Here is a 27396-nt window from a genome sequence, read left to right as displayed (position 1 = left end):
GCAGCTAAGATTCCAGCTCTGTAAGATTTCCCGGTGGAGTCTCACTGAAATTCACAACTGTGCAGCATGCGTGCACTTGCCAATGTGATACTGCAAGACATTTATATTATGATAAGATGATGTGCAAGAGATTACCTGAGGCATATATGGACATATGCCTGCCACCCACAGCATAGGTGCAAATGCTGTGAACAACTCAGACTGCATCCCCCATGCTCAGCAAATGCCCCAAGCTGCCAGAGGGCCAAACTGCAATTGGCTGAAATCTTGTTTATCATACACACAGGTACTACTTACCAGCTTAGTAATATAAGTAGATCTTACTTACGGTAGGCAGATGTTTTGTAGATACTTGCCAGAGTGGGAAAAGCATAGGATAACATTGCCAAAGGCAAAAAGTCTGATGTACTGAATCACATGTTACTGCTGAGAGGTTTTCTCAGAAAGAGAGTCTTGCATTTTACCACAGGGGAGGCAAAGGGCATCCTGAAGGAAGGGATCTTAGTGCCCTAGGAAATGGCACGGGCTGCAACTAAGTGCTGCCTTCCTGGAGAACCTCAGAAAACTTCCAGAACAACTGCGTGATCCATTGCCTAAAGCTGAAGTAGCACCAGGGAGGCAGCTGAAATCATGAGCAGCCAAAATTTGGGGTGATAGAAGCTTTGGCAAAGAGAACAACATGGTTTATGATGAGAGAACCCCCACAGCCCTGTGATAGATCTCAGTTTTCTGTTAAAGGCACAAAGAATGCCAACATGGTTTATGATGAGAGAACCCCCACAGCCCTGTGTTAGATCTCAGTTTTCTGTTAAAGGCACAAAGAATGCCAAGACATTCCTCATTAGCCACATTAAAAACTGATGCAGAAATGATGCTTGTCTGATTAAAAAGCAAGATGAGCTCCAAACAAAGGTGTGTTACATAAATAACAAGGAAGTACCCAAGATAATGTTAGGAGTTATCTTGAGGCTCTGGAGGTACAATTATGAAATCATTTCAATGTAGTCCCACTAGAGACGCTGGGCATCACTAAGGCAAAAAACTCTGCTAAGTCGCCTGAGGTACAAAAGTACCAAAAGACTGAGCAAACAAACTGTCTTGCTTGTACTGCCTCAGCCACAGCTCACTTGGAGAAATGAAAGCAATTCTGGCATGGAATATTCCTCAAATGTGTTGTACAGGTCAAATTTTAAAATCTAGGAAAGGTGGCAATACATTCATGACTTAAATTGATAAGACAAGTTTTGTAGACAGAGAAATATCTTGTATTACATCCAAATATTGGTGAAAAAGAAACAATAAGAGCTTGAAAGAGGCCCAACAGCCTGCTTTCTTGTCCTGTTATGTGAGCTATTCCAATAGAAAAATATAATCTCTCGACAAAGCTTGGTTCATTTAGACTATACTGGCTACAGCAGGACTGCTTTCATAATTCAGGCTTTACAAGACTACATCTAGAAAGCAAGAGATGCTAAACATAGAGTCTACAGAGTTAACGGGTAGAATGCAATGCTTCAGAATGGAAATTTTGACAATCAGCACATTGAGGAGGGAGCCACCTATATGAGTCCATGAGAAAAGGCAGCACATATCTGTCTTCAGTGTGACCACTTTCTAGAACGCAGCTCTCTTATTCTGTGCTAATAAGTACCTGCTTTCCCTCAGGATTCACAGTCTAGAAGCTTCTTCTGCTAATAGGCACCTTGATGACCTCCTTTTAAAAAGAAGATGCGTTACACTATCAGAAGAATGCAAGCAAATCCCCTTTCTGTTCTTTAGGAGCCAGGCCACTCATTCAGGACAGGAGGCCCAGGTTAATGGTCTTCATGAGAAGATTCTGACTTACTTTTTCATACTGCAGGACTTCTCCATGTACCAAGACGAAGGCAGTAGGATCGAATCACTTCTGAACCAGTTCCACCTTGTGCAATTATGAAGTCTCTGTGTAAGAGAAGGAGCAAAATAGCCTCTCTTTTCTATCACTTCATTTGAGACATTGGAGCACTGGATTAATATAGCTTCTTCCAGGACTGTGTTAGGAGTTTTGAAACAAATATCAGTATGCCAAATGCATTGGCAGTGGCTTGGAGTTGAGAAAACAAGATCAGGAATGACTGCTTCTGTGAGACTGCTGTCATCATACAATTAAAGCAATATTCTCTCTTTCTATTTCAGAGGTTCAGGGGTCGTTCAGAATTGCCATCTACTAGGGAATATCTAGTGCTATTACATAACAGGAGAGATGGAAGCATACAGACATATCACAGGCAGGACTTGGAAATGGACTGCACCCTTTTCACCTCTGACTGGGGGCTTTAACCACTAAGCAGCTCTAAAAGTAGTCCAAATCTAATAGGCAGGGAGAGACTTTGTCCTTCTAACCTTCCAAAGGAAATAAGTGCCCGCAATCCAATTTTGTGCAGAGACTTATTCAATAAATATGTTCTGAGACAACAAACTATTGAACAACTTGTCCATCAAATAAGACAAAAAGGGGAAAGGCTTTCTCTTGGGTCTTGTTTGGGACTGTGTCTTCTGGGGTCTGAATTAGCAAACCCTCGCAAAGCTTCTTAGGTGTTGTCACCTGGAAACCTGAAACCCTTGAGGCCTGTAGAATTTATGTTAATTAAGAGCTGAAAAGGGGCTTCCATGCTTGTCTTTCTGTGCTTGGATGCCTTAAATCCAGTTTAGGAACCATCTTAGGCACTGAGAAGGATTGGTGGATTTGGTCCTAACTGGACAGACTTTTTCCCTCCTCTCATGTCCTGGGGCAGCGCCTTCATTCCTTTTGGTTAGGTGTTTGGTCACTAGAGATTACCAAAGCTTGCTGAAAATGACATCCCACATCTCCTCATCTCACAGTATGGCAAGAACTTCTGGAGATTAAAGGATATCTCATAGAAGGTACCTATGGCAGTTCCTAGAAACAATGGCCAGCAGTGCCTGGAAAAACATTCTAGCCCTCAGGAAAGACAGATCTAAAATTCTCCTGGTCCCAGGGCTCATTTTGGCAAGTCCTAATAGTTGTCCAGGAATGAGACCTGCATTAGGGCTCTCAGGCACAGCCTGTTTAGTTTTGATTCAGAGAAAGAAGCAGTTGCTATTATAGTGCAGGGAAGACTACATTTAAACTTGAGTTAAGTTCATTTAATTGGCTCTGTCCTACAGGATGTTCCAGCTAAACTGGGAACAAGGTTTATTTAATATACAATGCCACAGTTTTGTGAGATGAAGATTAAAGTACCAGTGCATTTGGAGAGGATTTCTTTCTCAGGGCTTCTGCTTTAGCAACTTGTTTAAATAAAATGTGATTCTTTGATGTGGAAGGAATGGTAAGATACAAGGAAATTAAACATATGAAATTTAAATTCAGGCAATGAGCATACAAACATTTAACCTTGTTTATATGTTGATGTACTGAAATGTTCCTGCCCATGCATCCTATAGATTCACCCATTTTTTTTTTCTACATTATGCTAACTGAAAGAGTTATGACCTTTGAGACCAGAGCAGAGAGCACATCCTTGTAAGATCAAGTCCTCCCACAGCATAAAATATTCTGGTAGTCCTTCTAATATAAAAAATAAAAAGAAAAACTGGCTGAAAATGGAAGTACATGATTGTAGTCTGTTCTGCAGTGCAAGTCCACTGTGTGGAAATGTTATCAAAAGAAAACTGACGTGAAATGGAAGATTTTGTTATCAAATGCCTTATTTTTTTATATGCAACTTAAAATAAACTAAACTCATTGCTGAAAAATAGAAATAATGATGTAACTGGTTAAATCGACAATTTATGATCATTTTTGTGTGTTTTTTTACAATTATTGACAGTAACTAGTTTCTCTTTGAAGTGCTTATGTGAAGGCAGCAGGGAAAATGAAATAAATAAGCCCCTTTGGACAAGGTTTGAGTATTCAAACCTCTCTTTCCACATTTTCCTATGCCATACTCTTGCTAAAGCTGTTTTTCGTTGCTTCACTAGATTTCTTATTAATAGAACAAAAGACAATTATTTTGCCAGGGGTCACCTCCCTCTAGCTAGGGTGAACAAGCTTACTTTATTTCCTCAACCCTTTGCTGCTAATAGGACCAAGAATGACTGAAAAATCATTGAGAGTGTGCAAAATATTGACAGGCACACTGGGAGTATCAATGAAGTCAGAGAAAATATCGGTGAATTAGGTCATCAATGAAACTAAGCAGCTGAAGAAAATGAGAGAAACTGAAACCATCAGCAACTCATTTCTTGTCCTGTACGAGATTTGATAAAAGAGCTGCACAGTAATCTCTTCTTTATACTGAAAGCTTCATATTTTGAGATGCTTCTATCTTTGCTTTAAAAGAGGGTGACAATATGCCAAATGCCATCAAAAGAGTTCATTTTTCAGGGTTTGACATGGAAGTAAAATGAAGGTAATCCCCTGAAGTCAATGGGGATAGCAAAAGGGGGGGAAGAGCATATTTCAGAGATTCAAGATGTGACATCCCTCAGTACGTCTGGGGAGTTCTAGAGAAATAAGGGTCCCATCCATAAAGGTAAGCAGCACAGGCAGTTTCCTCTTGGACCAGCAAAAGTTAGACTTCTGCTGTCTTGCAGCTAATCCAAAGCAGATGACAGTTTAAGACTCTGCAAACTACCCTATAGATAACTTGCCTACTGGTGAGCAGTTTTTATAACCTTTAGAAACTATGAATAAGTGTGTGTGCATGATAGCTTGTATGCGTCCAAATATGTAGAAATTGCTATCTTAAATCATTTTGCATTGCAAGGGTTGGAAAATTTGTTTTTAGTATATTAGCTTGTCAAAATGGGAAACAGAGGGTTTTAAGCCATTTTGAATGAAACAAGAGCAATTATGTCAAATAATGGAAAATTGTGCGAGTTGCTCAATAAACAGCAATTTTCATAAGTCTATCAGCTGCCTCAAAGAGACTGAAAGAAGGTTATGTTTGTTATATTGCCATTATTATGTATTTTTAAGGCTCAGACAAGTAATTTCATAATCTGAATCCCACTTGTGTTCAACTGAAATGCAGTTTCTTCACCCTACATCTTAAAAATGTATTAATTCACTGTGTTCCAGTTATAATGTTAATTCAAGCATTCTCTTGCTTGATTTTCGTTAGTATAGTGGGAGATACTGTTTTATGAGGATATGAGTGCATTTTAAGCTTGTTTGTTTATTAATAGGAAATCATGCTTGAAAAATGCTCAGAGGTGCAGGGGTTTTTTTCTTTCAGAAGTACATTAAGGTTATAAAAACTATAGTCACTCTGCTGATAAATATTTTTCTCTATCTCTTGATGTGTACGTGTGTTCTTCACAGTAGATTATACACTTCGGTATAAGACACTTGCTTACCTTACCTTTTAAGACCACTACTTTAGACACCTTATATATACCTGTGTGTGAATGAATACTATATTAATAGTGTACGAACTAGGAAAAAAATCCCAATTGCTTCTAATTATATATACATTCAGGAAAGGTGATGGGCTAGGTGTTGGAACGGGTCCAGAGGATAAATGTTGGAATGGGTCCAGAGGAGGGCTACAAAGGTGATCAGAGGGTTGGAGCACCTTCCATATGAGGACAGGCTGAGAAAGGTGGGCTTGTTCAGCCTGGAGAAGAGAAGGCTCAGAGGAGATCTTATAGCGACCTTCCAGCACCTGAAGGGGGCCTACAGGAAAGCTGGGGAGGGGCTATTCATAAAGGCTTGTGGTGACAGGACAAGGGGGAATGGATATAAACTGGAGAGGGTCAGATTTAGACTGGATATTAGGAAGAATTTCTTCACCATGAGAATGGTGAGACAGTGGAACAGGTTGTCAAGGGAAGTTGTGGCTGCCCCATCCCTGGAGGTGTTCAAGGCCGGGTTGGATGGGGCCTTGGGCAGCCTGATCTAGTGTGATGTCCCTGCCCATGGCAGGGTGGTTGGAACTAGATGATCTTTAAGGTCCCTTCCAACCCTAAGTATTCTATGATTTTATGATTCTATGACTATCTGTGTAATTATGATCTCGTAAAAATCTATTTGGTCCACGCTGCTGTTCCCGTTGTGTTTTGTCATCCTTCATCATTAAGCTCTAGTCTTTGAACTACTGTAACTTCTAGAATTCAAAGTACTTCACCTTGAAATTGCATCATGTATAACACTCAATGTACCTTGAAATATTCTTCAAGGTTATTTAATGTACTTCTCTTATCTCACTTCATTTCTGGAAAACTCAAGTGAAAAGCTGTGGAGTTTATTAGCAATGCTCTGAAGTATTTAGTCCATCAGAATGTGCCAAAAAAGGATTATATAATCCACAAGCACATTTTTATACATTCCAGGTTTACATTTATATTGCAAAGGCAAGCTTGTCAAAGCTCAGAAATCCCTGCACACGTTATCGTGCTCCACCTGCCTTGCCCAGTGCATTCATTTGTATAGGCCTGAAGGAGCAACGTACCAAAACTAGTATTGTGTGAGAATGGTATAGTCAAAATCTCTTTAATTGAGATAGATGTATCTGCCTATGTGCAGCTCCAATCAAACCCCCCCTTCAAAGCATTATTTTTGTTACATACTATTTATGTCTTTATATCTTACAAAAAGTCACGAGCATCAGGAGAGGACTTCTATGGCAGTACTATGGCATACTAATACCTGAAATAAAGACATGTTTTGAAAGACTCTGTTTTCATGAAGCATTGGGTTGCAGTCTAGAGAGGAAAAGACTTGAAGAAATGGAACAGCCTTAAAAAAAAGACATTTTCATTTCATTGACATTATCGATGACATTGACCCACTCAGATGTTAACGACTTGAATATTAACAGCTCCGGTTATGATGTGATTAAGAAGGACAGAGAGGAAGAAAGAGTTTCAGAGGCAGGACTATACAGGGAAGATACAATTACGTTGTCTCAGACCTGTAGATCATAGAACCATGAATAATTTAGGTTGCAAGGGACCTCTGGGTATCATGTAGGGAAACCTCCCTGCTCAGAGGTCTAATTAGATCAGGTTGTTCAAGGCTATGTCCAGTAGAGTCCTGAATACTTCCTGGGAAGGAGATCATGTAACTTCTCTGGGGACCACTCCCAAGGTTAAAAAAAAAAACACTAACAAACAAACCAAAAAAAAAATAAAATCTGATGTTCTGATGTATAATTGGAATTTCTGATGTTCTAACTTGTCATCTTTTGCCTCTCATGCTATTGCTGTGCACCTGCAAGAAGAGATAAATCAGAAGTGAGTATTCCTGAATGCCTATGGACCACTGTGCCAACTAATACTGTCTAAGAATATACAGCTGAGGTAGCAGAGTGGAAGAGAAGAATAAGAGGAACATGACAAGGGCCAACCCTTTAGCTTAGGAGGGTTAGAAACCTAGCAATTGATGAATTACACCTAAGCAGTTATCTACAATGGGCAGAATTCAAACCTGCATTGTTATAGGGAAATTCAAAACTGAAAGATTTGCAGTTACCAATTAAATATCAAAAGAGTTCCTTTTATTATTCAGAGACTGTCAGGCTCTCTGTCCAGAAGGGACCTCCCTGTTCACCTAGGCTGATTGTCCCTGTGCACAGGCTGGATAATGTTTTTACAGAACCAGATCAAAGAACATCTTTTTAAAAGAGATCTAATCTTGTATTCCACATTCAAAGGGTTTGTGACCTAACCACTTTCTCCAAAAAGTTGGTAAAAAGCTACTTACATAACTTAAAAGCCAGCCAGCACAAGGTAAATACTTTGGACTTCACTACAAGGAATAAAGATGAAAGTTGCTGAAATGGAAGTTCGGGGTTGCCAAGAGACCGGCATTCACAGCCCAATTATATTTAGCATAGCCAACAACAGACGAGTCCCAAACACAGACAAATTCAAAAGATTTAATTTACCAAATCTCAAGAAAGTTATAAGCAGAATCATTTGGGGAAATGTATCTGGGCAGAGCAATGTCAGCAGAAGATTGGTGGCTCTTGAGTAGGGTTTATTAGCTGTGCAAAAGTCACCGTCAAGGAAAAGAATGTTGGCTGTACTGTTTTCGGTTCCTAAGAGAAAGTCATAATTAGAAACAAGTAGACTATTTATAATAAATAGAGAAATTGGAAACAAGTCATAAGAATGATGAAGGAGGAGCCACAAATCTTGGGAAACAGATATGGGAGGAGAAGACTGCCAAAGACGGAGGTCTCTGACTGGAAGTTCTAAGGACAATATCAAGTTATTTAAGAACAGTAGTACTAGAAAAAAATAAACCCGGAAATATCTGGCCACAGCTAGATGCAGCTGATAAAATTTTAATGATGTAAAGACAGAATAATAATTTCTTTACTATATTTGGAAGAAAACAGCATGATATATGTATGTCAAATAAGAGGATGAACTAATTTCTGACCCACTAATTATCGATATGCTAAGTAACAGCTGCTAACATTGTTAAGTCTGCAGGCCCAAATTATTTGCTCCAAAGAGTCATAAAAGAATTGGCTGAGTTGGCTTCTGCACCCCTGATAATTTTCAACAAATCTTGGATAGATGGAAAAGCACCAGAAAAATCAAGTATCAGTGACAATATTGTGTCAATATTCAAAGAAAATGGGAACTATACTGCTAATTATAGGTTAGTTAGCCTGATTCAGTCATGGTAAAATAAGGGGAAAGTGGTTAAGGGATGAGCTGAGAAAGACCGGAAGGGTAAGGTTATAATTAATGTCAGTTAGCATATTTTTAGCAAAATTAGTCAGATCAAACAGTTGTACTGGGAAGACAGCAAAATTCACTGATAAAGACAACAACATTTATACAGTATATATGGATGTTTATAAGGCAATTAATTTAGTACCTCATTACACTGATCAAAAAATTTCCACAGTGCAATGAGCTCCCCCATTAACTGGAATAATAACTGGCTAAATGATGGCTCCCAGTTTCTATTTGCAAAGCAGAAGCTGTTGCTGAGCAATCGTGTTTCATTACTCAGAAGTATCAGCTGGCAGTGGGCTCATCAGGTGGTGTATGGTGTGGGTTCCTTGGAATCTGCTTTTAGGCAGCCATGCTGTGACTAAGCACACGCTGGTAAGGTGGGTTTGTACTTAAAAGGACCATGTTGTGGTGCAGCTCCATGTGTGATGTGAGCAATAGTGAAGAGCCTGAGGACTCTTACTCTGATAGCTCTAGCTCAAAACCATAGGTAAAAGGGATCACAGCTTCCCACAGATGTTTTTTAAAGAAAATGCCCACTTTCTTAGCAAAAGAGTGGAAGACTTTGGCTGACAGTTCTTGGTGACAGACAAGTAGCTCAGAGGAACTCAGAGCAACCCAAGACAGAGGATCTGACAACCATAGGCTTCTGGAACAGACTGCTCCAGCATGGCTCCCACACAGGGTCACAAGTCCTGCACATGGCTTCTACACAGGGTCACGCAAACCTGCTCCAGTGTGGGTTGTGTGGGTTCCTTTCTCCAAGGGTCCTTCGGGCTCCGGCATGGGGTCCTCCACAGGCTGCAGGTGGATATCTGCTGCAGTGTTAATATCCATGGGCTGCAGGGGGTCAGCCTGCCTCACCATGGTCTTCACCAGGGGCTGCAGGGCACTCTGCTCCAGCACCTGGCGCACATCCTCACTCTCCTTCTCCACTGACCTTGGTGTCTACAGAGTTGGTTTTCTCACATATTTTCACTCTTCTCTCTGGCTGCATTTTTGTCTTGCACAGTGTTTCCCCACTCCCCTTCTTAAATATGTTATCCCAGAGATGCTACCACCATCACTGACGGGCTCAGCCTTGGCCAGCGGTGGGTCTGTCTTGCAGCTGGCTGGCATTGTCTCTATTGGATGTAAGAGAAGCTTCTAGCAGCTTCTTACAGAAGCCATTCCTAGTAGCCCACCCGTTACCAAACTTTGCCATGAAAACCAAATATAGGCATGAATGTGTTGACTGCATGTATCTACCAAGATGTTTTCAAAGTCTTGACACTTAATTAAGTTAGAATTTTTCTATTTCAACTCATTGTTTGGGTTTGAGGTGCTCTGGAGACAAGATGGTAACAAACCAGGAATTTCCCTCGCTTTCCTGATGAAAGAGGCTGAAACTGTTTTTGCTTAAACTTAAGAGAAGAAAATTCAATAACAGGTTAAACCAGGCATGGGAAATTTTTGTCAGAAGACAATTATGGGTAATTGCAAACAAGGGATTAGAAGTTAAACTTTTATGCAGCCTAACCAAAATTATCATTACTGATTAAATAAAATGACTTTGTAGATGATGTATCTTTTGTTTAATTTCAACTTTTCAACGATTTTCCTCTTTTTTTTTTTTTTTTCCCAAAACCAGGGCTCAGTGTAGGCACATATTTCTCTGCTTCCCATGTCCTGTACCATAGAGGAAAGGCAGACTAAAGGGAATTTTTGAAGGATTTTTGCAGAATGAATCTTGGGTACTTTCTTCTTAGGTACATTTTTAGTAATGATAAAGGAGTCCCACAGTGGAACATTTACTCTGACCTGTGGGAAATGTGTCATGATTTGTTTCCTACCTGAAGACTGATGAAGCTGCTAGCATGTGAAATACTAGTTGTTGGCTGTGCTGACAAAAAAAAAGGCATTTGTAGTTCTTAAGAACTGTCATTTATCAAACCTCATGTTAGGGAGTGAAGAGTGCAGCAGTGGCAGCACGTTTCTAAGAAAAGAAGGAGCTGACAAAAAAGGGAAGTGGGACTAAAGGATTGTCTGTGAGTGTCCAGGTGGTTCTTTGGTGTTGTGTCCTGGAGGCAGAGTGTGCTGGTGAGACAGCTAGTAGGGGCCCCCAGGCAATTGAAGATGAGAAGCTGAGCTGCTGATTTCAGAGGGTTACTTCCCCAACGCACATGCCTTTGGGAGAGGTGTGTAAAGTGGAAGTAGGTTACTTGCTCTAACTCTTCATTCCTTTGCTTCCCAGGGTTTGTGCCAAGACTATTATGTACCTATGTACCTTAAAATGTTTTTAAAAGTGAATCAAATCAGTTTCCTAATACATTTCAATTCTTAAACAAAGCCTGTGAGGGACATAAGGTGTAGCTGATGACAAAGAACATCTAAGATTTATGTGCTATCACCAACTGTACAAGAAGTTCAGTGCTATAACCTGTACTTAAAAGGCTTCTGTCTAGTGTAAATAGCATGTTTCCTCTACCTGTTGGTGATTAGGTAAATTGAAATGAAAAAATATGAAATAACGTAAGTAGAACCATGCCAGGCATAAATCTACACTGTTATAGATATTTGCTTTATTTCTTATGGGATATCCATGAACAATTTCTAAAAGTCTGCCATAAGAGAAATTCAGCCAAATCTAAATTGCAAACTCTTCCTAAAAAGAAGTTTATAAAAACTGAATGATAATGCTGGTACTTTAACAGCAGCATCTGAGCAAAAATGAATGGCTGTAAATTAGTCCAACCAAATTTAAAACAGACAGTAGAAGATTTAAATCACTGAGGAACAAATTTCTCAGACATCTTTGCACAATGAGATGTAAACATAAACCAGGTTGAGTCAAATATAGCATAAAGGAGGCAGAAAATGTTGTCATGGGATGTCATAAACTGATAAAAATATAGCTGATAAATTGAGAAGCTGAGAGACATAATGATAAGAGAAACATGGGTTGGGGAGAGTGTCAGTTTAGCCACAGGTTTCTGCCAGAATTGCTCCTCTATGCAAAAGCAGAGAGAGTAGGAGCAAGCATAAGGTCTGGAAATAGCTAGACAGGTTCTTGTATATGCACAGAAATGTCACAGCTGCAGAGCGCACTATGAAAGGGTTTAATGAAGCAATATCTACCAAAACCATCAAAAGAACAAGTCTTTAGTATTGTGAGAAAACTACAATGATCTCTAAGGCCTTCTATAAATATTCTTTAGTCTCCGAGAGCCATTTCTTCCCTGCGAGTACAACTCTGCACGATGCAACCGGCTTGCTCAGTTCTGGGCCAGATTTGTTAAGGAAGCTAATTTTCTTAGTTGCATACACCTTGTTTAGGCCAAACACATGTGCTCACCCTGAGATTTTGATGGAAACTACTCAGACTTCTGGGAACAGCCCTGCACTCTTATTTCACCAACTTGCCTTTTCTCAGAATTGATGCTGCCCAGTTACTTGGGACTGGAATTTCTCCCCCAGTGTGGCATTTTACTCTTTGACATTTCAAGCTTGTTCCATGTATAAATGATTTTATTTCAGTTATTTCTATTTCTGCTTTCACTTTCCCTGATGGTGTTCCGTCTGTTTTGTACTTTAGAATAGGAACCGTTTGTGCCTGTTTTTATTAGGCGTCCTCAGAAACTGCAGAGTCTTTCTTTGTCCTGTTTATGAGGAGCTTATTACCAGTAATTCCATCTTTAACCCCAGTATTTTCCTGCATTGTGAGTACACCTTTGTGAACTAGGTGGTCTTAGCACCATAATTGCTAGGGTTTTTCTTAGTGTTTGAACATTTTCTATTACACCTGTCAGCTGCTGTTTTGCTGATATTGTACATGTTTATTTTCTTTGCTATTTCATTTTCCCTAATCTTTACTGAAATAGTTTAAAATGGGTTGCTTAGTATCATGTGATCTGTGCCTTTTAAAAGCCTTTGGGATTTTCAGTGCGCTTTCAGATATTCCTTTCCTCAACAAATCACAAGTTCTCTGATTATTAACAAATAGTCCAGATTTAAAAAAAAAAAAACAAACCAACAAGCCAAAAACAAAATGCAAAATCCACAGCAAACAGAAAAGCTTCTTCATGATGGGGAAAAAAAAAATCCTACTTCTTCTTTTTTTTTCTGAACTCTTACTGAGAAAATTGGTAGCATTTCTTACTATTCTTCCTATCTTTGCATTAGCATTTCAAACAACGTTCCCCTCAATCTGCCTATACAAAATGAAACCAATACTCCCCAAACCATGCCATTCCTTTAATAGTCATCCATTTTACTAGCCCTAATGATTTTCCAGTACAACAGAAAGTGCCAGTTGAATCTGAACTTTTTCAAGATTTCATTGGCATCTCATAATTTTTAAAGCTGCCAGGTTATTTACACAGTGCCACCCCAAAGACGTTGGAACTTTGTTTTTATTGAGATTTTTCTACACTGAGGTTAGTAATTTTCATCTAACACCTTAGAATCACAGAATCATTTAGGTTGTAAAAGACCCTTAAGGTCATTGAGTCCAACCATTAACCCAACACTGTCAAGTTCAGCACTAAACTATGTCCCTAACTGCTGCATCATCCTGTCTTTTAAATACCTCCAGCGATGGTGACTCAACCACTTCCCCAGGCAGCCTGTGCCAGTGCTTGACTAACCTTTCAAAGAAGAATTTTTTCCTAATATTCAATTTAAACCTCCCCTGATGCACCTTGAGGACATTTCCTCTTGTCCTATTGCTTGTTACCTGGGAGAAAAGACCAACACCCACCTCTCTGCAACCTCCTTTCAGGTATTTGTGGAGAGTGATAAGGTCTCCCTTCAGTCTCCTTTTCTCTAGACTAAACAAACCCAGCTCCCTCAGCTACTCCTCATAAGACTTCTGCTCCAGACCCTTCACCAGCTTTGTTCCCCTCAGCTGGACAAACTCCAGCCCCTCAACGTCTTTCTTGTACTAGGAGCCCAGAACTGAAGACAGTATTGAATGTGTGGCCTCACCAGTGCCAAGTACAAGGGCACGATCATCTCCTTATACCTGCTGGCCACACTATTTCTGATACAAGCCAGGATATTGTTGGCCTTCTTGGCCACTTGGGCCACTGCTGGCTCATGTTCAGCCAGCTGTTGAGCAGCACCTCCAAGTCCTTTTCCACTAGGCACCTTTCCAGGCATTCTTTCCCAAGAAAGGTGTTGTGACCCAAGCACAAGACCCAGCATCAACTTCCATTGCTTTGTTCTTTTTTCTGTATTTACTGGGACTTCCACTTTAAGGATGCCATTGCACTCCGGTCCTATCAAATGCATATTTTATGCAACAAAAACAGTAAAGCAAAGCATATTTCATGTAACAGAAGACAGTAAGCAAAGCACTCATGCTTCTATCTTTCAGTCTGACTTTAGTCTCTGACTCTATCCATGAAAAACTATGTGAAATTCTAGTGATGGTACAACACAATAACCTGTCAGCATTTATTTAACTATTGGATGGAACATAAACTTCCATTGCAGCATTTATAGGGAGGCTGGATAGACTCTCTGAGGCATGAAAGGAGTAGCTGTAGAGCTCTGAAGATGTTCAGGTAAGATCAGCAGATTTTTAATCATTCTTGAGAGAGAAGGGATGAAGCTGGCTTCATTCTTTCTGAGAGGAGAGGGCTCAGTGTTCTTTGTTGTCTGTGTGTGCATATGTGTGTGTGTACGTGTGCGTATGTGCGTGGTGCGTGTGTGCATGTCTTTCTGGAAGTGAAAAGAAAGAGAATGTATAATGATAGGGAAAGTATATAATCATAGATACAGCCAAGCAAAGTTCCCAGTCTAATCTCTGTGCACATTTGAATCAACAATGGGAACACTGATTACCACAACCAGTAAAGGAAGCAGCAGCAGAAATACCTTTTTTCTTCATTGGTTGTCACATGCCTAGATTTCCCCAGAGAAGACCCGCTTTGGTATTCAGAATTTTAAATTTGCTGGAACTGGAGGATTTTTAAGTGTATCTACTAGCTCCAAGTGCATGCTATTCTCCTGTATAGTTGTTCCAGCTGGGTGGCTGTATGTCTGGAAGTCACGATGGTTTCAATCACACACCTCACACAGTTGCTGCATCTGTCAAGTAGAGCTAATGCCATGAGGATGCACTGGACTCACCATCTGTTTGCTACTCAGTCAGCTGAGCCTGACCAGCATTTCCAGCAAATGCTGGGTTATTCTCTATTCATAACTTTGATTCATACTTTAATAAAGGCAGTATGATCCAAAAGCTCAGGTTTACTACACACACACTTACTTACATATGGGAAATCCCAGATCAGCAGTGGGAAGCCACTCAGCCTCACGTAGCACAGCTGGAATAAGGCATCTGCTGCGGTGTATGGCTAGAGAGCCACATGTGTGGAGAGTATCAAAAGGTACGTAAGGCATATCCTAGCTGTTAACTAGAGGCATTTGGGAGGCACCGTGTAAGGCCTTTACTGGATAAATTTCCATTGCAGCTTCTGCAAGGAAGCCCTGCAGTGCTAGCCTGGCGTTTAGATATGTGTAATTTACAGACTCAAGCACAAACTCATCTCGGAGACTGTGGGAAGGAAGAACAGTGGCCACCTGAGGGGTGGGTGGCTTTAGATGACTTGTAGGGATTGATGGGAAGAAAATATTAAATAAGTGAGGGGGAGGATTATTGAAAAGTCTAATGAGCAGACTGACAAAACAAGAGAAGGATGTGTTTGGGTGATGAATATAATCTTTCATGGAAAGCAGTTCCACTGGCCTGACTTTCAACCTGTACAGAGGTGGATGGGCAATCGCTGTTGCCAGTCCTATTAGGCACCCTGATGGCTTCTCAAGGTAGCAAGGACCAGCACAACGCTTGGGACACAGCACTGCAGCTCTCCGTGCTGCACATGTGAGTCTGCAGTTAGCTAGATAAATGTAGGCTAGGCAAGAGTAAGCCAGGAATTTGTTGGCCAAGCACAGCACCCATGCGACAAAAACAGGCATTTGCCCACTGTAGATTATGTTAATGCCCATTATCTGGCTTTTTTGATTCATTTGGAACAAAGGAGCATTGATACATGAATCTCATATAGTCCATGGTGTATCATGCTAAATGCCAGCTGCTGTGTCTAGTCAATTTGCTTTGATGCCTTCAAGTCCACATTCAGGCTTGAGCTAGCCTAGGAGATCACAGGTATAAGAGTAATGTAGGTATAGCCTGGGAGAACTTTTGTTTGTGTAGAGCCTTTCCTCCCACCAGATCTCTGGCTGGGCTAATGAAGAGAGCTGCTAATGTGAGAGCTGGCTCTGTTATTTTCACTTCAAGTGGTACACCCTCCTTTAACAGCAGAATTCTTCACTGACATGGACCAAGTCTAATTCAGTAGCATGAGCTGAATGAGAACATTTTACTTAGATTAGGCTTCCAAAGGACTGGCTTATCAGCTTGTTGTAGTTCTAGGGCAGTTTATACTTGAATGTCTATCTTCCTTTCATGATTTTTTCTCTTTCTAAAGAGAAAAGTCTTTTTAATTGCTCTTTTAGCATGGAATGAAGATAGCACAGAACTATCAACAATGCAATGATAAAATGTCAAATGGCAATATATGCAGGGGCCCTTCAAGTTTCCTACACATTTATGACTGACTTTCTTTTAATAGAAAACATCTTTTTTCTTTCAATATACAGATATAGAATAAAATCACTTGAAAGCAGAGAGTGGAAATTGAATCTCATTAAAACACGGAGTTAGTGAAATTGTGACAGATGGGCCCTGCTGGGAAGAAGATCATTGAACGAGACTAGGATAAGTTAGTGAGTTTGCAATTATAAAGCATGTGGCTTTGTAATTTCTAACCTCCGGTTCTGCAAAGTAATCAGTGCAGTTGGCCCCATGTGCCTGCAGGGAGGCTCATTGAGACAGGCATGAAGATCTGTGTAGAGGAACAGGGACATGCAGATATTCCAAAACATAGCTGTAAGGAAGCAAATCTCCCTCTTTTCCAGTCAAATTTTAATATGCCCTCTCCAGAATGGAAAAACACTTCCCTATAAAATGTGAAGCTGATTTTCATGCTCCCCTGTATTTTTTACCAGATCTGGGCTAGAATTTTAAGCAAAATGTGAGCCTTTCAAACATTGATTGATCTGTCACTGCTAAATGTTGTCCATCTCAGTATGCCTGTGGCAATGGATGACAGTTTTTATAATTGTTTCTAAGAGGACTCTGACTTGTTTTTTATGATGTTGAAAATCTTTATCTTGACTCGTTTCTGTAATAAACTTTTGGCAATAGGAAGCTATAATTTATTTACTTAGAAATTTCTCATCTCCATTATCATAAATATGTCTTAGCAATTCTATTTTTAGGATTGCACAAATGGGGCATAAATCCTGTTTTTATTTTAAAGCAGATTGTGTTTGGATGTAAAACATCAAATGTGTGAGATTTGTGTCCATCTGAATGATCAGCCTGGGTTTTCTTTCCAGGGACAACCTCAGTCATCAAGTCCCATCATATGCAAACCCAGACGACACTGTAGATGATATATCTAAACTGGTTATACAATCCCTTCTGTAAGTTGAACAAGCTCCAGTAATTTAGGGATGTCCTCCCAGTGCACACCACAGGCAACTATTTGGTCTCAAGGTCCTGAAGCCATGCAGCTTTTGGTTCTTTTTTTCTAAGCATCCTTGGAAAACTTATTTTCACTTTCTCTGCCAAAGAATGGCAGTGCTGCTGCTGCTCCCACTACACACTCATAGATCTCACATTTTCTTTTACAACCTTATATTTATGCCTGAATTTTTTTTTATATTTGTGTCTCTCTACATAAGGTGCCATTAGTAAGTTCAGTTTTCATAGCTGCAAATTTACTGGTATAGTCTAATACTCTCATGGTTCCCAAATTCGTTTTTGATGTGCAAGTCCTTTGAAAGCACAGAAGAAAGCATAGATGTACTTGAAACATTAATAAATAGGCACTGGAGGCTGATATTATAGGCTAACTGGGTGTAGGAGGAGCTGGTGTCTTAGTGATGAATCAGAAATGCTAGGAGAGGGGGGAGGCACGTGAGAAAAGATGGGGAAGACGCAAAGCTTGAAGTCACACAAGCAAGGGCAATTGCACAAAAAAAAATTATCTTTCCAGAAGCACTTTGAACAGACTGGAAAGGTGCAAAAGTTTCTTTATGAGAACCAGAGACAAAGGAGCAAGACAATGCCTAGGTAGAACAGTTTCACTGAGGTGATGGATGGGAAAAGTCCATATCTTTGATATGTTACACAGAAAAAACTCAAGAAGGTGTGAATCGGAACTTGGATTTGAGAATGTGTGGAGGATTCAGAGCAGAAGACCATGATGAGTTATGGGTCTGAATTAGGAAAAGATTGCGTTCTGCACCTTGATCAAGAAAGGAAGTAGGACAATGAGATTAGGGCAGTATTAATCATCCTGCTATAGCCATGTTGAAGATGAGCAAGGCTAGTCTTCCTCATAAAGATCTAAGGGTAAGAGTTGTTTGGAATAAATGGGACCTGAATTGGAGAGGTTGATTGTGAGCTGTCCACATAGAAATACTAGTAAAATGTGTTTACATACATTCACTAATACAAGGAGAAGGTACGTAGAGAGCACAGAAATGGGCCAAAGATCAAAGTCTTGTGCCAAAATCTTGTCTGTAGGGGAAGAGTCTCTTCCAAACAAGTAATGATTGGAGGGATATGATAAGAAACATGAAGACAGAGTTACAGGAGCCACTGGAGACTAGATTTCAGAAAGAATGTGCTTGTGGCATCTCAATCACTATTGGGTCCACAAGAATGTGAATGCGTTTTTGAGCTGTGTTGCACTTCCCATGGAACCTAAGGGCCAGAGGAATGACAGGAAAGTGTTTGGGAGGACACTGAAGAGCTTTCGCAAATGATGATTGTAGACAATAGAAGGGATCACTGCAGTTATTTCAAGAAGAAAGAAATAATATGTAGATATGGATCTGTACATCCACAGCACTGCCTTTGAAAAATGTGAGCTACCCTAATAACTTTCCAGGAATGTTCGCTTGTGGAAATACAGTGACTTTAGTGCTTATGATCAAGCACTTTTGCACTTCAAGCTCCCACTTACATTAGTAATTGATCAAAGACAAGACAGAGGATACTGGAACTTCCTGTTCTTGTGGTTCTTGTAAAAACCTTTAGATTTCAGCGCAGGACACTTCTGAGAATGTTCTGGGCATCTCTGAGAAAACACTAATAGATACAGAATCTATATAGTGTAGCACAAGCTCACAAAAACAACTAATTCAATATAATTCTATATTTAATGTTGTTCAGCCACAGAGCAACACCACTGCAGCATGGAAAATCACTGGCAGACTTACAAGGATATGCATATTACCCAGTATGACAGAAGCAAAGGATGAAAAATTACTCTTAGACTTCTGCAAAGAGTAGGGAAGTCAAAACAAGCACAAAATTGTAGAAATACAAAACTTCATCCTGTTTTAGGCACAGATGCTTTAGAATTTGGAAAGGTCATCATAAACTACAAAACCTACAGAAATGTCACTTCCTTGCAATGAGCTAAACACAAAGAAACATTTTATAAAGAAATTGGAAGCTTCTGCTCAGCCTCTTAAAGCAAATGAAAAACTAGGTGTTGGCACAGAAGAGTGAAACAAAGGGCAAAACAACTGAAGAACAAAAGTCTTCATGGACTGATCTCTTTTTTTTTTTCTCAGACTGTATGTGAAAGCAATTCAACAAGTGAAGACTTGAACGTATTTGAAGATACATACCTTACCAGATGAAAACCAGAAGACAGCTGAAATGGCCAACAGACCAGTTGAAGCCTGTTGATCCCATAGTAACAAAATAAAATGCTAGGTTTAGTTGCTATACTGGTTGGAGTGCATTGTAGTTATCATTGATAATACAGCTCTTTTCATGTATGCCCTCTCTGTCCCACACTGGCTCTTTGGTTTTTATCATCTCATGGCAGAATTTCTCACTTTATTCCATTTTTTACTAGTCCAAGACTAGTGAGCAGGGTCCAGCTGTCTGCTGCATGGCATTGTCATGGATTGTCTTTGTGAAAAACAGAGGAGAGAAAGTCAAAGTATAAGTTAATGGAAGAATTTAGCTGGGTGGACAGATGTGAATGGCCATTATCTCCAATATGTTATGAAAAAAGATCCAGCTAGGTGCAATTCGTTGATTGGATGTGAGGACAAAGGGAGTCATGTGAGCAGAAGAATTAATTTTGGGGAGAGGATGGTCTCCTTCACCTTAATCAGTTAACTTTAGTTAACCTGACTGACCTAAGTGTTTATTAATCTGGATTTTTTTTTTGAACATTGAACATCAAGAGTTTTTTTTGTTAGCTCAGCTGCTTTCCTTTCCTGGAATCTTCCCAAATAAACTGCTCTTGAGGACTTAATTTCCGTAGTACACCACACTCAAACCAAAAGCTGAGCACTAACCTCCAATAATTCAGCATGTCTGGTTGGATTTGGGATTTTTTTAATAGGCCAGCATAATTCCCCAAAGATTCAAAACACGTAAAGCAAAGCATAAGAGTCATAACAGACCTAAATGCTTGGTGTTACTGTTATCACACTTGCTCTGCTCAGCTACCAGCAGCTGCTGTGACCAGGGCTCCCACTCATGGGCACAGGCAGCATTGGTAGCAGTGGAAGCCACTCTTGGCTCTGTGCCTGCTCTCTCTGCTGACAGGACACATACCTCAATGTTTTCTCTCCCACTTTCTTTGTGTTTTTATACCCACAGATCGAGTTTTTCACCCTTCTGGAGACTGACTGAGGGATTGCCCACAGGGAGCTGCTCTCTGAACACTTCAGTATCGTTCTTACCATGTCAATCTCGTCACCGTCTGGGACAAAGCCTTCAACTTTGGAAGTCCTCTCCAGCCCAGCTAACTCCACTTCAGCAGGGTGGATCAACCTGTTCTCTCCCCTGCCTTCACATTTCCTTGGCTGGGAATTAAGCCTTATCTGCCAGGTTCACTAAATACACGCTGCTCTCCATAATCCAAGAGTACTCAAGGCTCCAATGATACTGTTAAATCTTTAAAAATGTGAAAAACAACCTACTTTGAAAAGAGCTGCAAGCATAACTTGTCTCCCAGCCTTATAGACCTGCTTTTGCTCTTTTAACTCCACTGCATTTCATTCCTGCTACTACCTTGCCAAGGCTTTTGACCTTTCCTTTTGCTTTTGTGTGAAACCCTTTATAACTGGGGAGCTTTGGCTTGTGCATACGTACAGGCAGCAAACCATGAGTGAGCAGGGTGAAATGGTCATGTTTAGCATTTGTAAAGAGTAAGTCAGATATGTTTTCTGCCTGTCACCTCGTCTATGCCCCTACTCATAGCACCTCTGCCCTAACAATCCCACAGTTCTGAAGCAGCTTGGGGAGCTGGATGGCTCAAACAGTTGAAGTTGCCAGACTTGGCACTATTCCTTGTAGATACACAGCCCTAAGCTGTCCCAGGACAGCTGCCCCTGGCAATGTGCTCTGCTACCCAGGCTGACCTCCTCCAATAAACCAACCTCTCCACACCTGGGGATGCTGTCCACAGAAGGCTGTCCACAGAGAGTTGCCCTCAGCCTGGCACTGAGGTTTTCCCAGCCCAAAGCCCACCTGCCAGAGCAGCAAGAATAGGCAACAAACACTAGTCCATCACACATGCTGCTCTTTAGAAGGCTGTTCCCAGCCTACATAAGGACTTTGGACACATGGATGATGACATTAACAGAAATGGAACATGTAAACCTTTCCCACTCAACTAATTAGCTGCTCATCCACTTTTTTTTGATAGTTTTGGAAAACCCAGCTCTGAGTCTTAAAAACATCTTCATAATGAAACTGGCAGTGGCCATCCAGAACAAAACCCCAAGCTTACAATGTGCTGGTGTTCTCCCTTCAGCATCATGGATGACAAAAGAAAGGTTGTAAGGAACTTAGAGAAAAGATGTAATGAGTCAACACTATCTAGGAAGACAAACATCTCCCAGGAACCATGGGCACTGGAAATGGTGTAGGGCAGAATTAGAGTTCTCTCACCTGTCTGCTGTGCAAATCACATTACTGGAGCTGAGGATCAGGGGTCAGGGGAGGTTTAGATTACATATTAGGAAAAATTTCTTCACTGAAAGTGGTGAAGCATTGGAACAGGCTGCCCAAGGAAGTGGTGGAGTCTCCTTTCCTGGAGGTGTTCAGAAAATGTGTAGACACGGGGCTTTGTGACATGGTTTAGCAGTCACAGTGCTGTTGGGCTGACAGTTGGGCTGGATGATCTTAGAGGTCTTTTCCAACCTTAATGACCTGTGATTCTATGATGCATAGTATGATGTCTTCGTAGGGTACCAGGATGCATTCCGTGTTCTCACATCAGAGCCCTGTGCAGCTCCCTCAGGGTGCGCCTGTCATGTCAGTGATAAATCCTCCTCCATGGGGTCCCCCTTACAAGATTCCCAGGATGATTCTGTACACCATGTGAATTTTGGGGTTGTCCTATGCAGGCACTTGAGTTGGACTAGATGATCTTTGAGACCCCACCTGGAGTATTGTGTCCAGTTCTGAAATCTCCAGCGGAAGAAGAATATGGAGCTGTTGGAATGGGCACAGAAGAGGGCTACAAGGATGATCAGAGGCTGGAGCACCTCCTATACAAGAGCAGGCTGAGAGAGTTGGAGTTGTTCAGCATGGAAAAGGCTTCGAGGAGACCTTATAGAGAAGGGCCTACAAGAAAGCTGGAGAAGGACTGTTCACAAAGGCTTGTAGTGATAGGATGAGGGGGAACGGGTATAAACTGGAGAGGGGCAGATATAGGCTTGACATAAGGAAGAATTTCTTCACCATGAGAGTGGTGAGGCACTGTCACAGGCTGCCCAGGGAAGCTGTGGCTGCCCCATCCCTGGAGGTGTTCAAGGCCAGGTTGGATGGAGCTTTCGGCTGATCCAGTGGGAGGTGTCCTTGACCATGGCCGGGGGGATGGAACTGGATGATCTTTAAGGTCCCGTCCAACCCAAACTCTTCTATGATTCTACAATAGCAGCCTCCAGTACCTGAAGGGGCTACAGGAAAGCTGGGACTGTTTGTAAGAGCATGGAAAGACAGGAGGGGTTTAAATTATAAGGGGGAAGATTTAAACGACATTAGGTAGAAATTCTTCACGATGAGTGTGGGGAAACACTGGAACCGGTTGCCCAGAGAAGTCGTGGCTGCCCCATCCCTGGAGGTGTTCAAGGCCAGGTTGGATGGAGCTTTCGGCAGCCTGATCCAGTGGGAGGCATCCCTGCCCATGGCAGGGGGGGGTGGAACTGGATGATCTTTAAGACCCCTTCCCACCCAAACCATTCTACGATTCTATGATCATTCCCCGCTCCCCGCTACTCCCTCCCGGCTCAGCTCATCCAGCACCTCCCTATCGCCCCCCCCCACCGCGCGCTGCCGGTTCGGGCAGCTCCGCCCCCCCCGCTCCTCCGCCCCCCCCCGCCCTCCCGCTCCGTCCCGCGCGCAGGCGCCGCCGCTGCCCGCGCAGGCGCCGTCGGGGCGCGCAGGGGGTCCGAAGCGGAGCCGCTGCTGCCCGGAGCCGTTCGCAGCGGGGGCGGCGCGGTGGGCATGAGCCTCCGCCCGGCCCGAGAAAGGGGACGCGGGCGGAGCAGGGGCTGCGGGCCCCCGGCGGCGTCCCTGTGTCCCCCTCGCAGCCCAGCGGCCGTGGAGATCGGGCAGCGCCGCCGCTGCTGAGCGGAGCCGCCCGCTCGGGCCCTCGCTGGCCCCGGGGCGAGGGGGGCGCGCAGGTAGCGGGGCGGGAGAGCCCCGGGGGGGCGGGCGCTGGTGGGGCAGCCCGGCCCCCCTGCCCTGCGCTCCGCTGGCCTCCGTCTCCCCTTTCGCTGCGCTGAGTTGCTTTCCCTCTCCCCCTGCCCTGCCCTGCGCTGAGCTGACCACCTCCTGCTGCCGTGCGCTGCCTTCCCTGTCCTCCTGCCCTGCTCTGCCCTCCCTCTCCTATCCACTTTCCCTTCCCCCTGCCCTCCTCCCCCTGCTGCCTTCCTCTCCCTGTCCTCTTTCTGCTCCTTCTACCCTGTTGCCCTCCTCTCCCTGTCCTCCTCCCCCTACTCTGCTCTTTTCCTTCCCTCCTCCTCCTGCTCCTCTCCCTGGTTTGCTGTGTCCCCCTCCTCTTCCTCTCCTTGCCCTCCTCCCCCTTCTCCTCCCCCCCCGCCCTCCCGGCTCGGTGCCCGCGGGGAGGATGCTGAAGCCACCCCCCGCTCCCGCGGCGGTGCCGAGCCGGGGCAGGACCGCTCCCCGTCGGGGCTGAGGCTGAGCCGTGGCCCGCGGGGCGCTGGTGGGTAAAGCGGCAGGATGACCACTCCGGCCCTGCTGCCGCTCTCCGGGCGGAGGCTGCCCCCATTGAACCTGGGGGGTTCCGCCTTCCCGCACCACAGGGCTACCTTGAGACTCTCCGAGAAATTTATCCTGCTCCTTATTCTGAGTGCCTTCATAACCCTGTGCTTCGGCGCGTTCTTCTTCCTCCCCGACTCCTCGAAGCACAAGCGCTTCGATCTGGGCTTGGAGGATGTGCTCATTCCCCACGTGGACACCAGCAGAGGTGGCAAGGATCTCGGCGGCTTCCTCATCCACGGGCTGGGGCACGACGAGCACCGGCACAGGTAGGTGGGTGCCTGGCTGCCCGTGATCCCCGGAGGGAGCAGGATCAGCTGGAGGAGGCACACGGGTCTTTCCTGTGCTTCTGGCGCTCCTTCCTCTAGCATCCTCGCTTCTTTTCCCAACTTCTGAGCGCTCACCTCGTGTCCTCCAGCCGGCACACGCAGTCGGGGCTCGATGTTTTCTTCTTCAGCCTTCTTTCTGAGCCTTCTGGTTAGCGAGGGGCTGGGAGGATAAATAGCAGCTCTTCTCCTGTGGCTGTTCTATCTTCTCACCCTGGCCAATTCCCTGCATCAGCCGTGGGAAAAGGGTTGAGTTATGGCATTCATGGGGACAGTATGTGTGACTGAGAAATTGCTGCATCTTTTCTGTAGCTTTTATGTGCTTGCCTATAACAGCTGCTTGTTGCTGAATAGTGTAGCGAAAACTTTGATCTGACAAAGACTTCATGCTGCGACCCAGAGGCTGTCAGCCTACTACGTGCAGGGGACAGAACTAGTGTGGATGGCACAATTGCCTTTTGTGGCCCTTAAAATCCCTTCTTCTAGTGTTATTCCAGACAATCGGAGGTGCTGGCGGCTAAGTTTCCTTAATTGTGTTTGCCAGTGTAAAGAAATTGGAGATAACCAGGGCAAGTCGCGCTGTTAGCTTTTTGGGGCCATGTAAAGCTTAGTTCGGTGCAAGCCTCTACGTCTTCAAGGCTAGGTCAGGTGAAGTTAACCCTTCAAAACTTAAACGAGGGTTATACAGTACAGTTATGCTTCTAACGTACTTTAATTGCTTAACTCCTACCCTAATGGCTGGGTCATAGAGAAACTATCTGTCAAAGATGTGTAAAACGTGGTGATAATGGGTGATAAAATGTATACTTTCCATACTCAAGTTAGAAATACAGTGAAATTTAAGGCAAGATTATTTATGCTGGTAATGTTGCTCTGAGAACAGCTAAAAATATATCCTGTTGACATGATATAAGAATTATTTAAAGGTTGATTGTGCCAGATCAAAAGAAGGTGTAGTTGACTCTTTTAATCTGTTATGATTTATGAAGACTACCTGAGTACTATGGCATTTTTCCTTAAGGTATCTTTGCTCTTGGATGTCTTGGGGCACTTACCACGAGCTCTTTCTCCCCAGCTGAAAGGGCATGGATACTTAATATTTAACAGAGACTTCTTTTGTTTATGATGTTAATTGCTGGTGTGGTTAAATATTACGCAAAACATAGATGTAGACACTAACAGGCCTTTGAAGTTGTCTTTTGCCATCTTTTTTTTTTTATTAAAAAATCTTACGTCTTAGCTTCCCAGGTCACTGTGGTACATGCAGTCATAGTCGGGTTCCAAAATAGAAGGCAGATGAAACAAAAAGAAGGGTTCAGAAATTCTCAAAACTCCAGCTATGGCTGTGGTACCTTGTGTTGTCCAGTAGATGAGCCTTAGAAAAAGGAGTTTGTTGATAGTGATGTTTATGGAGTGATGCTCTTGCTTGAGCTACTGGTGTGGATTGTTTTGGGGTTTCCTCTTTAAGTGTAATTACTGAGGCTACAGCTTTAGTAATGAAGTGGGTACTATTTTTGTCTGTCATGTGGAAGTAAGCAATAACTTATAACTGTCTGAGCTTAATGCGTTTTCTTGTTTGGGATTTATTCTTAAACAAAGGCACTATCCTGTCATCAGTTAACTCTCCTATGGTTCCTCCAGAAGTTGCGAATGTGTGTACCTCTCATCCTCTCCCCCACCCGAATGTCCTTGTAGTTTTTTATGACTGCCTTTTGAGTTATTTGAGCAAGAATAGATATTCCTATTGTTTTAGCTATGCAAACCATGGGATTTCTCCAAGCACGTCTTAATTACTAAAAAAGCCTGCCTGCTTAACTTGCTTGTCAGACGCTTGTGTGAATGCCACCATATGCGTTGTGAAGCAAGGTTGTGTGCTTTATTTTTGGAGCAACTCTTGTGGCTTATTACCGCATAGTCTTATCAAGAGGCTATTTGCTAGCTTGGAGCTAATGTGGTGACATGTTTTCCTTAAAAGAAAACACCTGTTGCTATTTTTGTTGCTGAGTTCTGCTCCTGGATTGCAGGGATATTGACAGACAGTATTTTGAGAAAGCATAGGATCATCAGTAGTGAATCCTAGGTTACTTGTTATCACAGTTTGGGATGGAAAATTTTCTTCAGCTTACTATTGAGGAGCAAAATCAAGTGTCAGCTACTGTTATTTGGATGGCACTGAGGAGTCACGGTAGAAAAGATCAAGAGAAATTAACCTACTGGTAATAAAAAGGAGGATGTGTTCTAGGATGTGAAATGTGATGATGGATTGACAAGCTGTATTTCCAAGAATTGTGGCACTTCAGAAGAAATTGCATCAAAGGCCATTCATATGGCGCGTACATCTGATAACTAAATGACAGATGTGTTGATTTAGTGACCAAAGGAAAGTGGTTCTTCTGTGAATGCTGGTATTGACATCTATCAAGTGATAAAGAGCTCATAGTATTATTATGCTGCTACTTTGGTATGAAGGCTATAATAATTCAATGCTTGTTTCCCCCTACTCCTTAAGTTTTGAGGAGTTATTGGAGGATATTCATGTTTCTGTCCTCTAGCAAAATACAGCAATGGTAGAGCTGATTGTCATGCAGCCAGACTTTACCGTTGGGTGTACTAACAGTGAATCTCACTGGACCTTCTCTGTATTCTTCACACTGCATTCTCATCTCTTACTCTGGGCCCCGCTGACATTCTTGAGTAGTTTTATTATTTTTGTTACTGTCGTTGCCCCTCGGTGACATTAGCTTTATATCTTCCGTTAACCTGTTCTTTTACTGCTCTTGTTCCTATTCCTTTCTCCCCTTACAGGCAGAAAAAGAGGGGAGAACCCCACTCCTTTCCTGATAGTCTTAAGTATTTTTTCAAGAATTAGTGTCCTTGCCTACTATCCAAAGAAAATCCTCTTTCTTTTAAAAATCTGGAATAAAACTGCAGTTTGTATTTTGGGAAATGGATGAGCCATAGTGCAAGCTGATACACATTTTTAGGTGT

The 27396-nt window shown here is 42.5% G+C and overlaps 1 protein-coding gene across 1 annotated transcript in view; it reads left to right on the top strand.

Annotated features, from left to right (window-relative positions):
- Positions 1-23896: 23896 nt before the first annotated feature.
- MAN1A2 (mannosidase alpha class 1A member 2) overlaps positions 23897-27396 on the top strand; it is a 127693-nt gene continuing 124193 nt past the window's right edge. Inside the window, exon 1 of the mRNA XM_009556830.2 lies at positions 23897-24351. Within this exon, the coding sequence (XP_009555125.2) occupies positions 24044-24351 (308 nt within the window). The 5' untranslated portion in view covers positions 23897-24043. The remainder of the gene's footprint in view (positions 24352-27396) is intronic.

Source organism: Cuculus canorus, chromosome 1, assembly GCF_017976375.1.
Source record: "Cuculus canorus isolate bCucCan1 chromosome 1, bCucCan1.pri, whole genome shotgun sequence".
NCBI lineage: Eukaryota > Metazoa > Chordata > Aves > Cuculiformes > Cuculidae > Cuculus > Cuculus canorus.
This window is presented reverse-complemented; position numbering and strand designations above follow the sequence as displayed.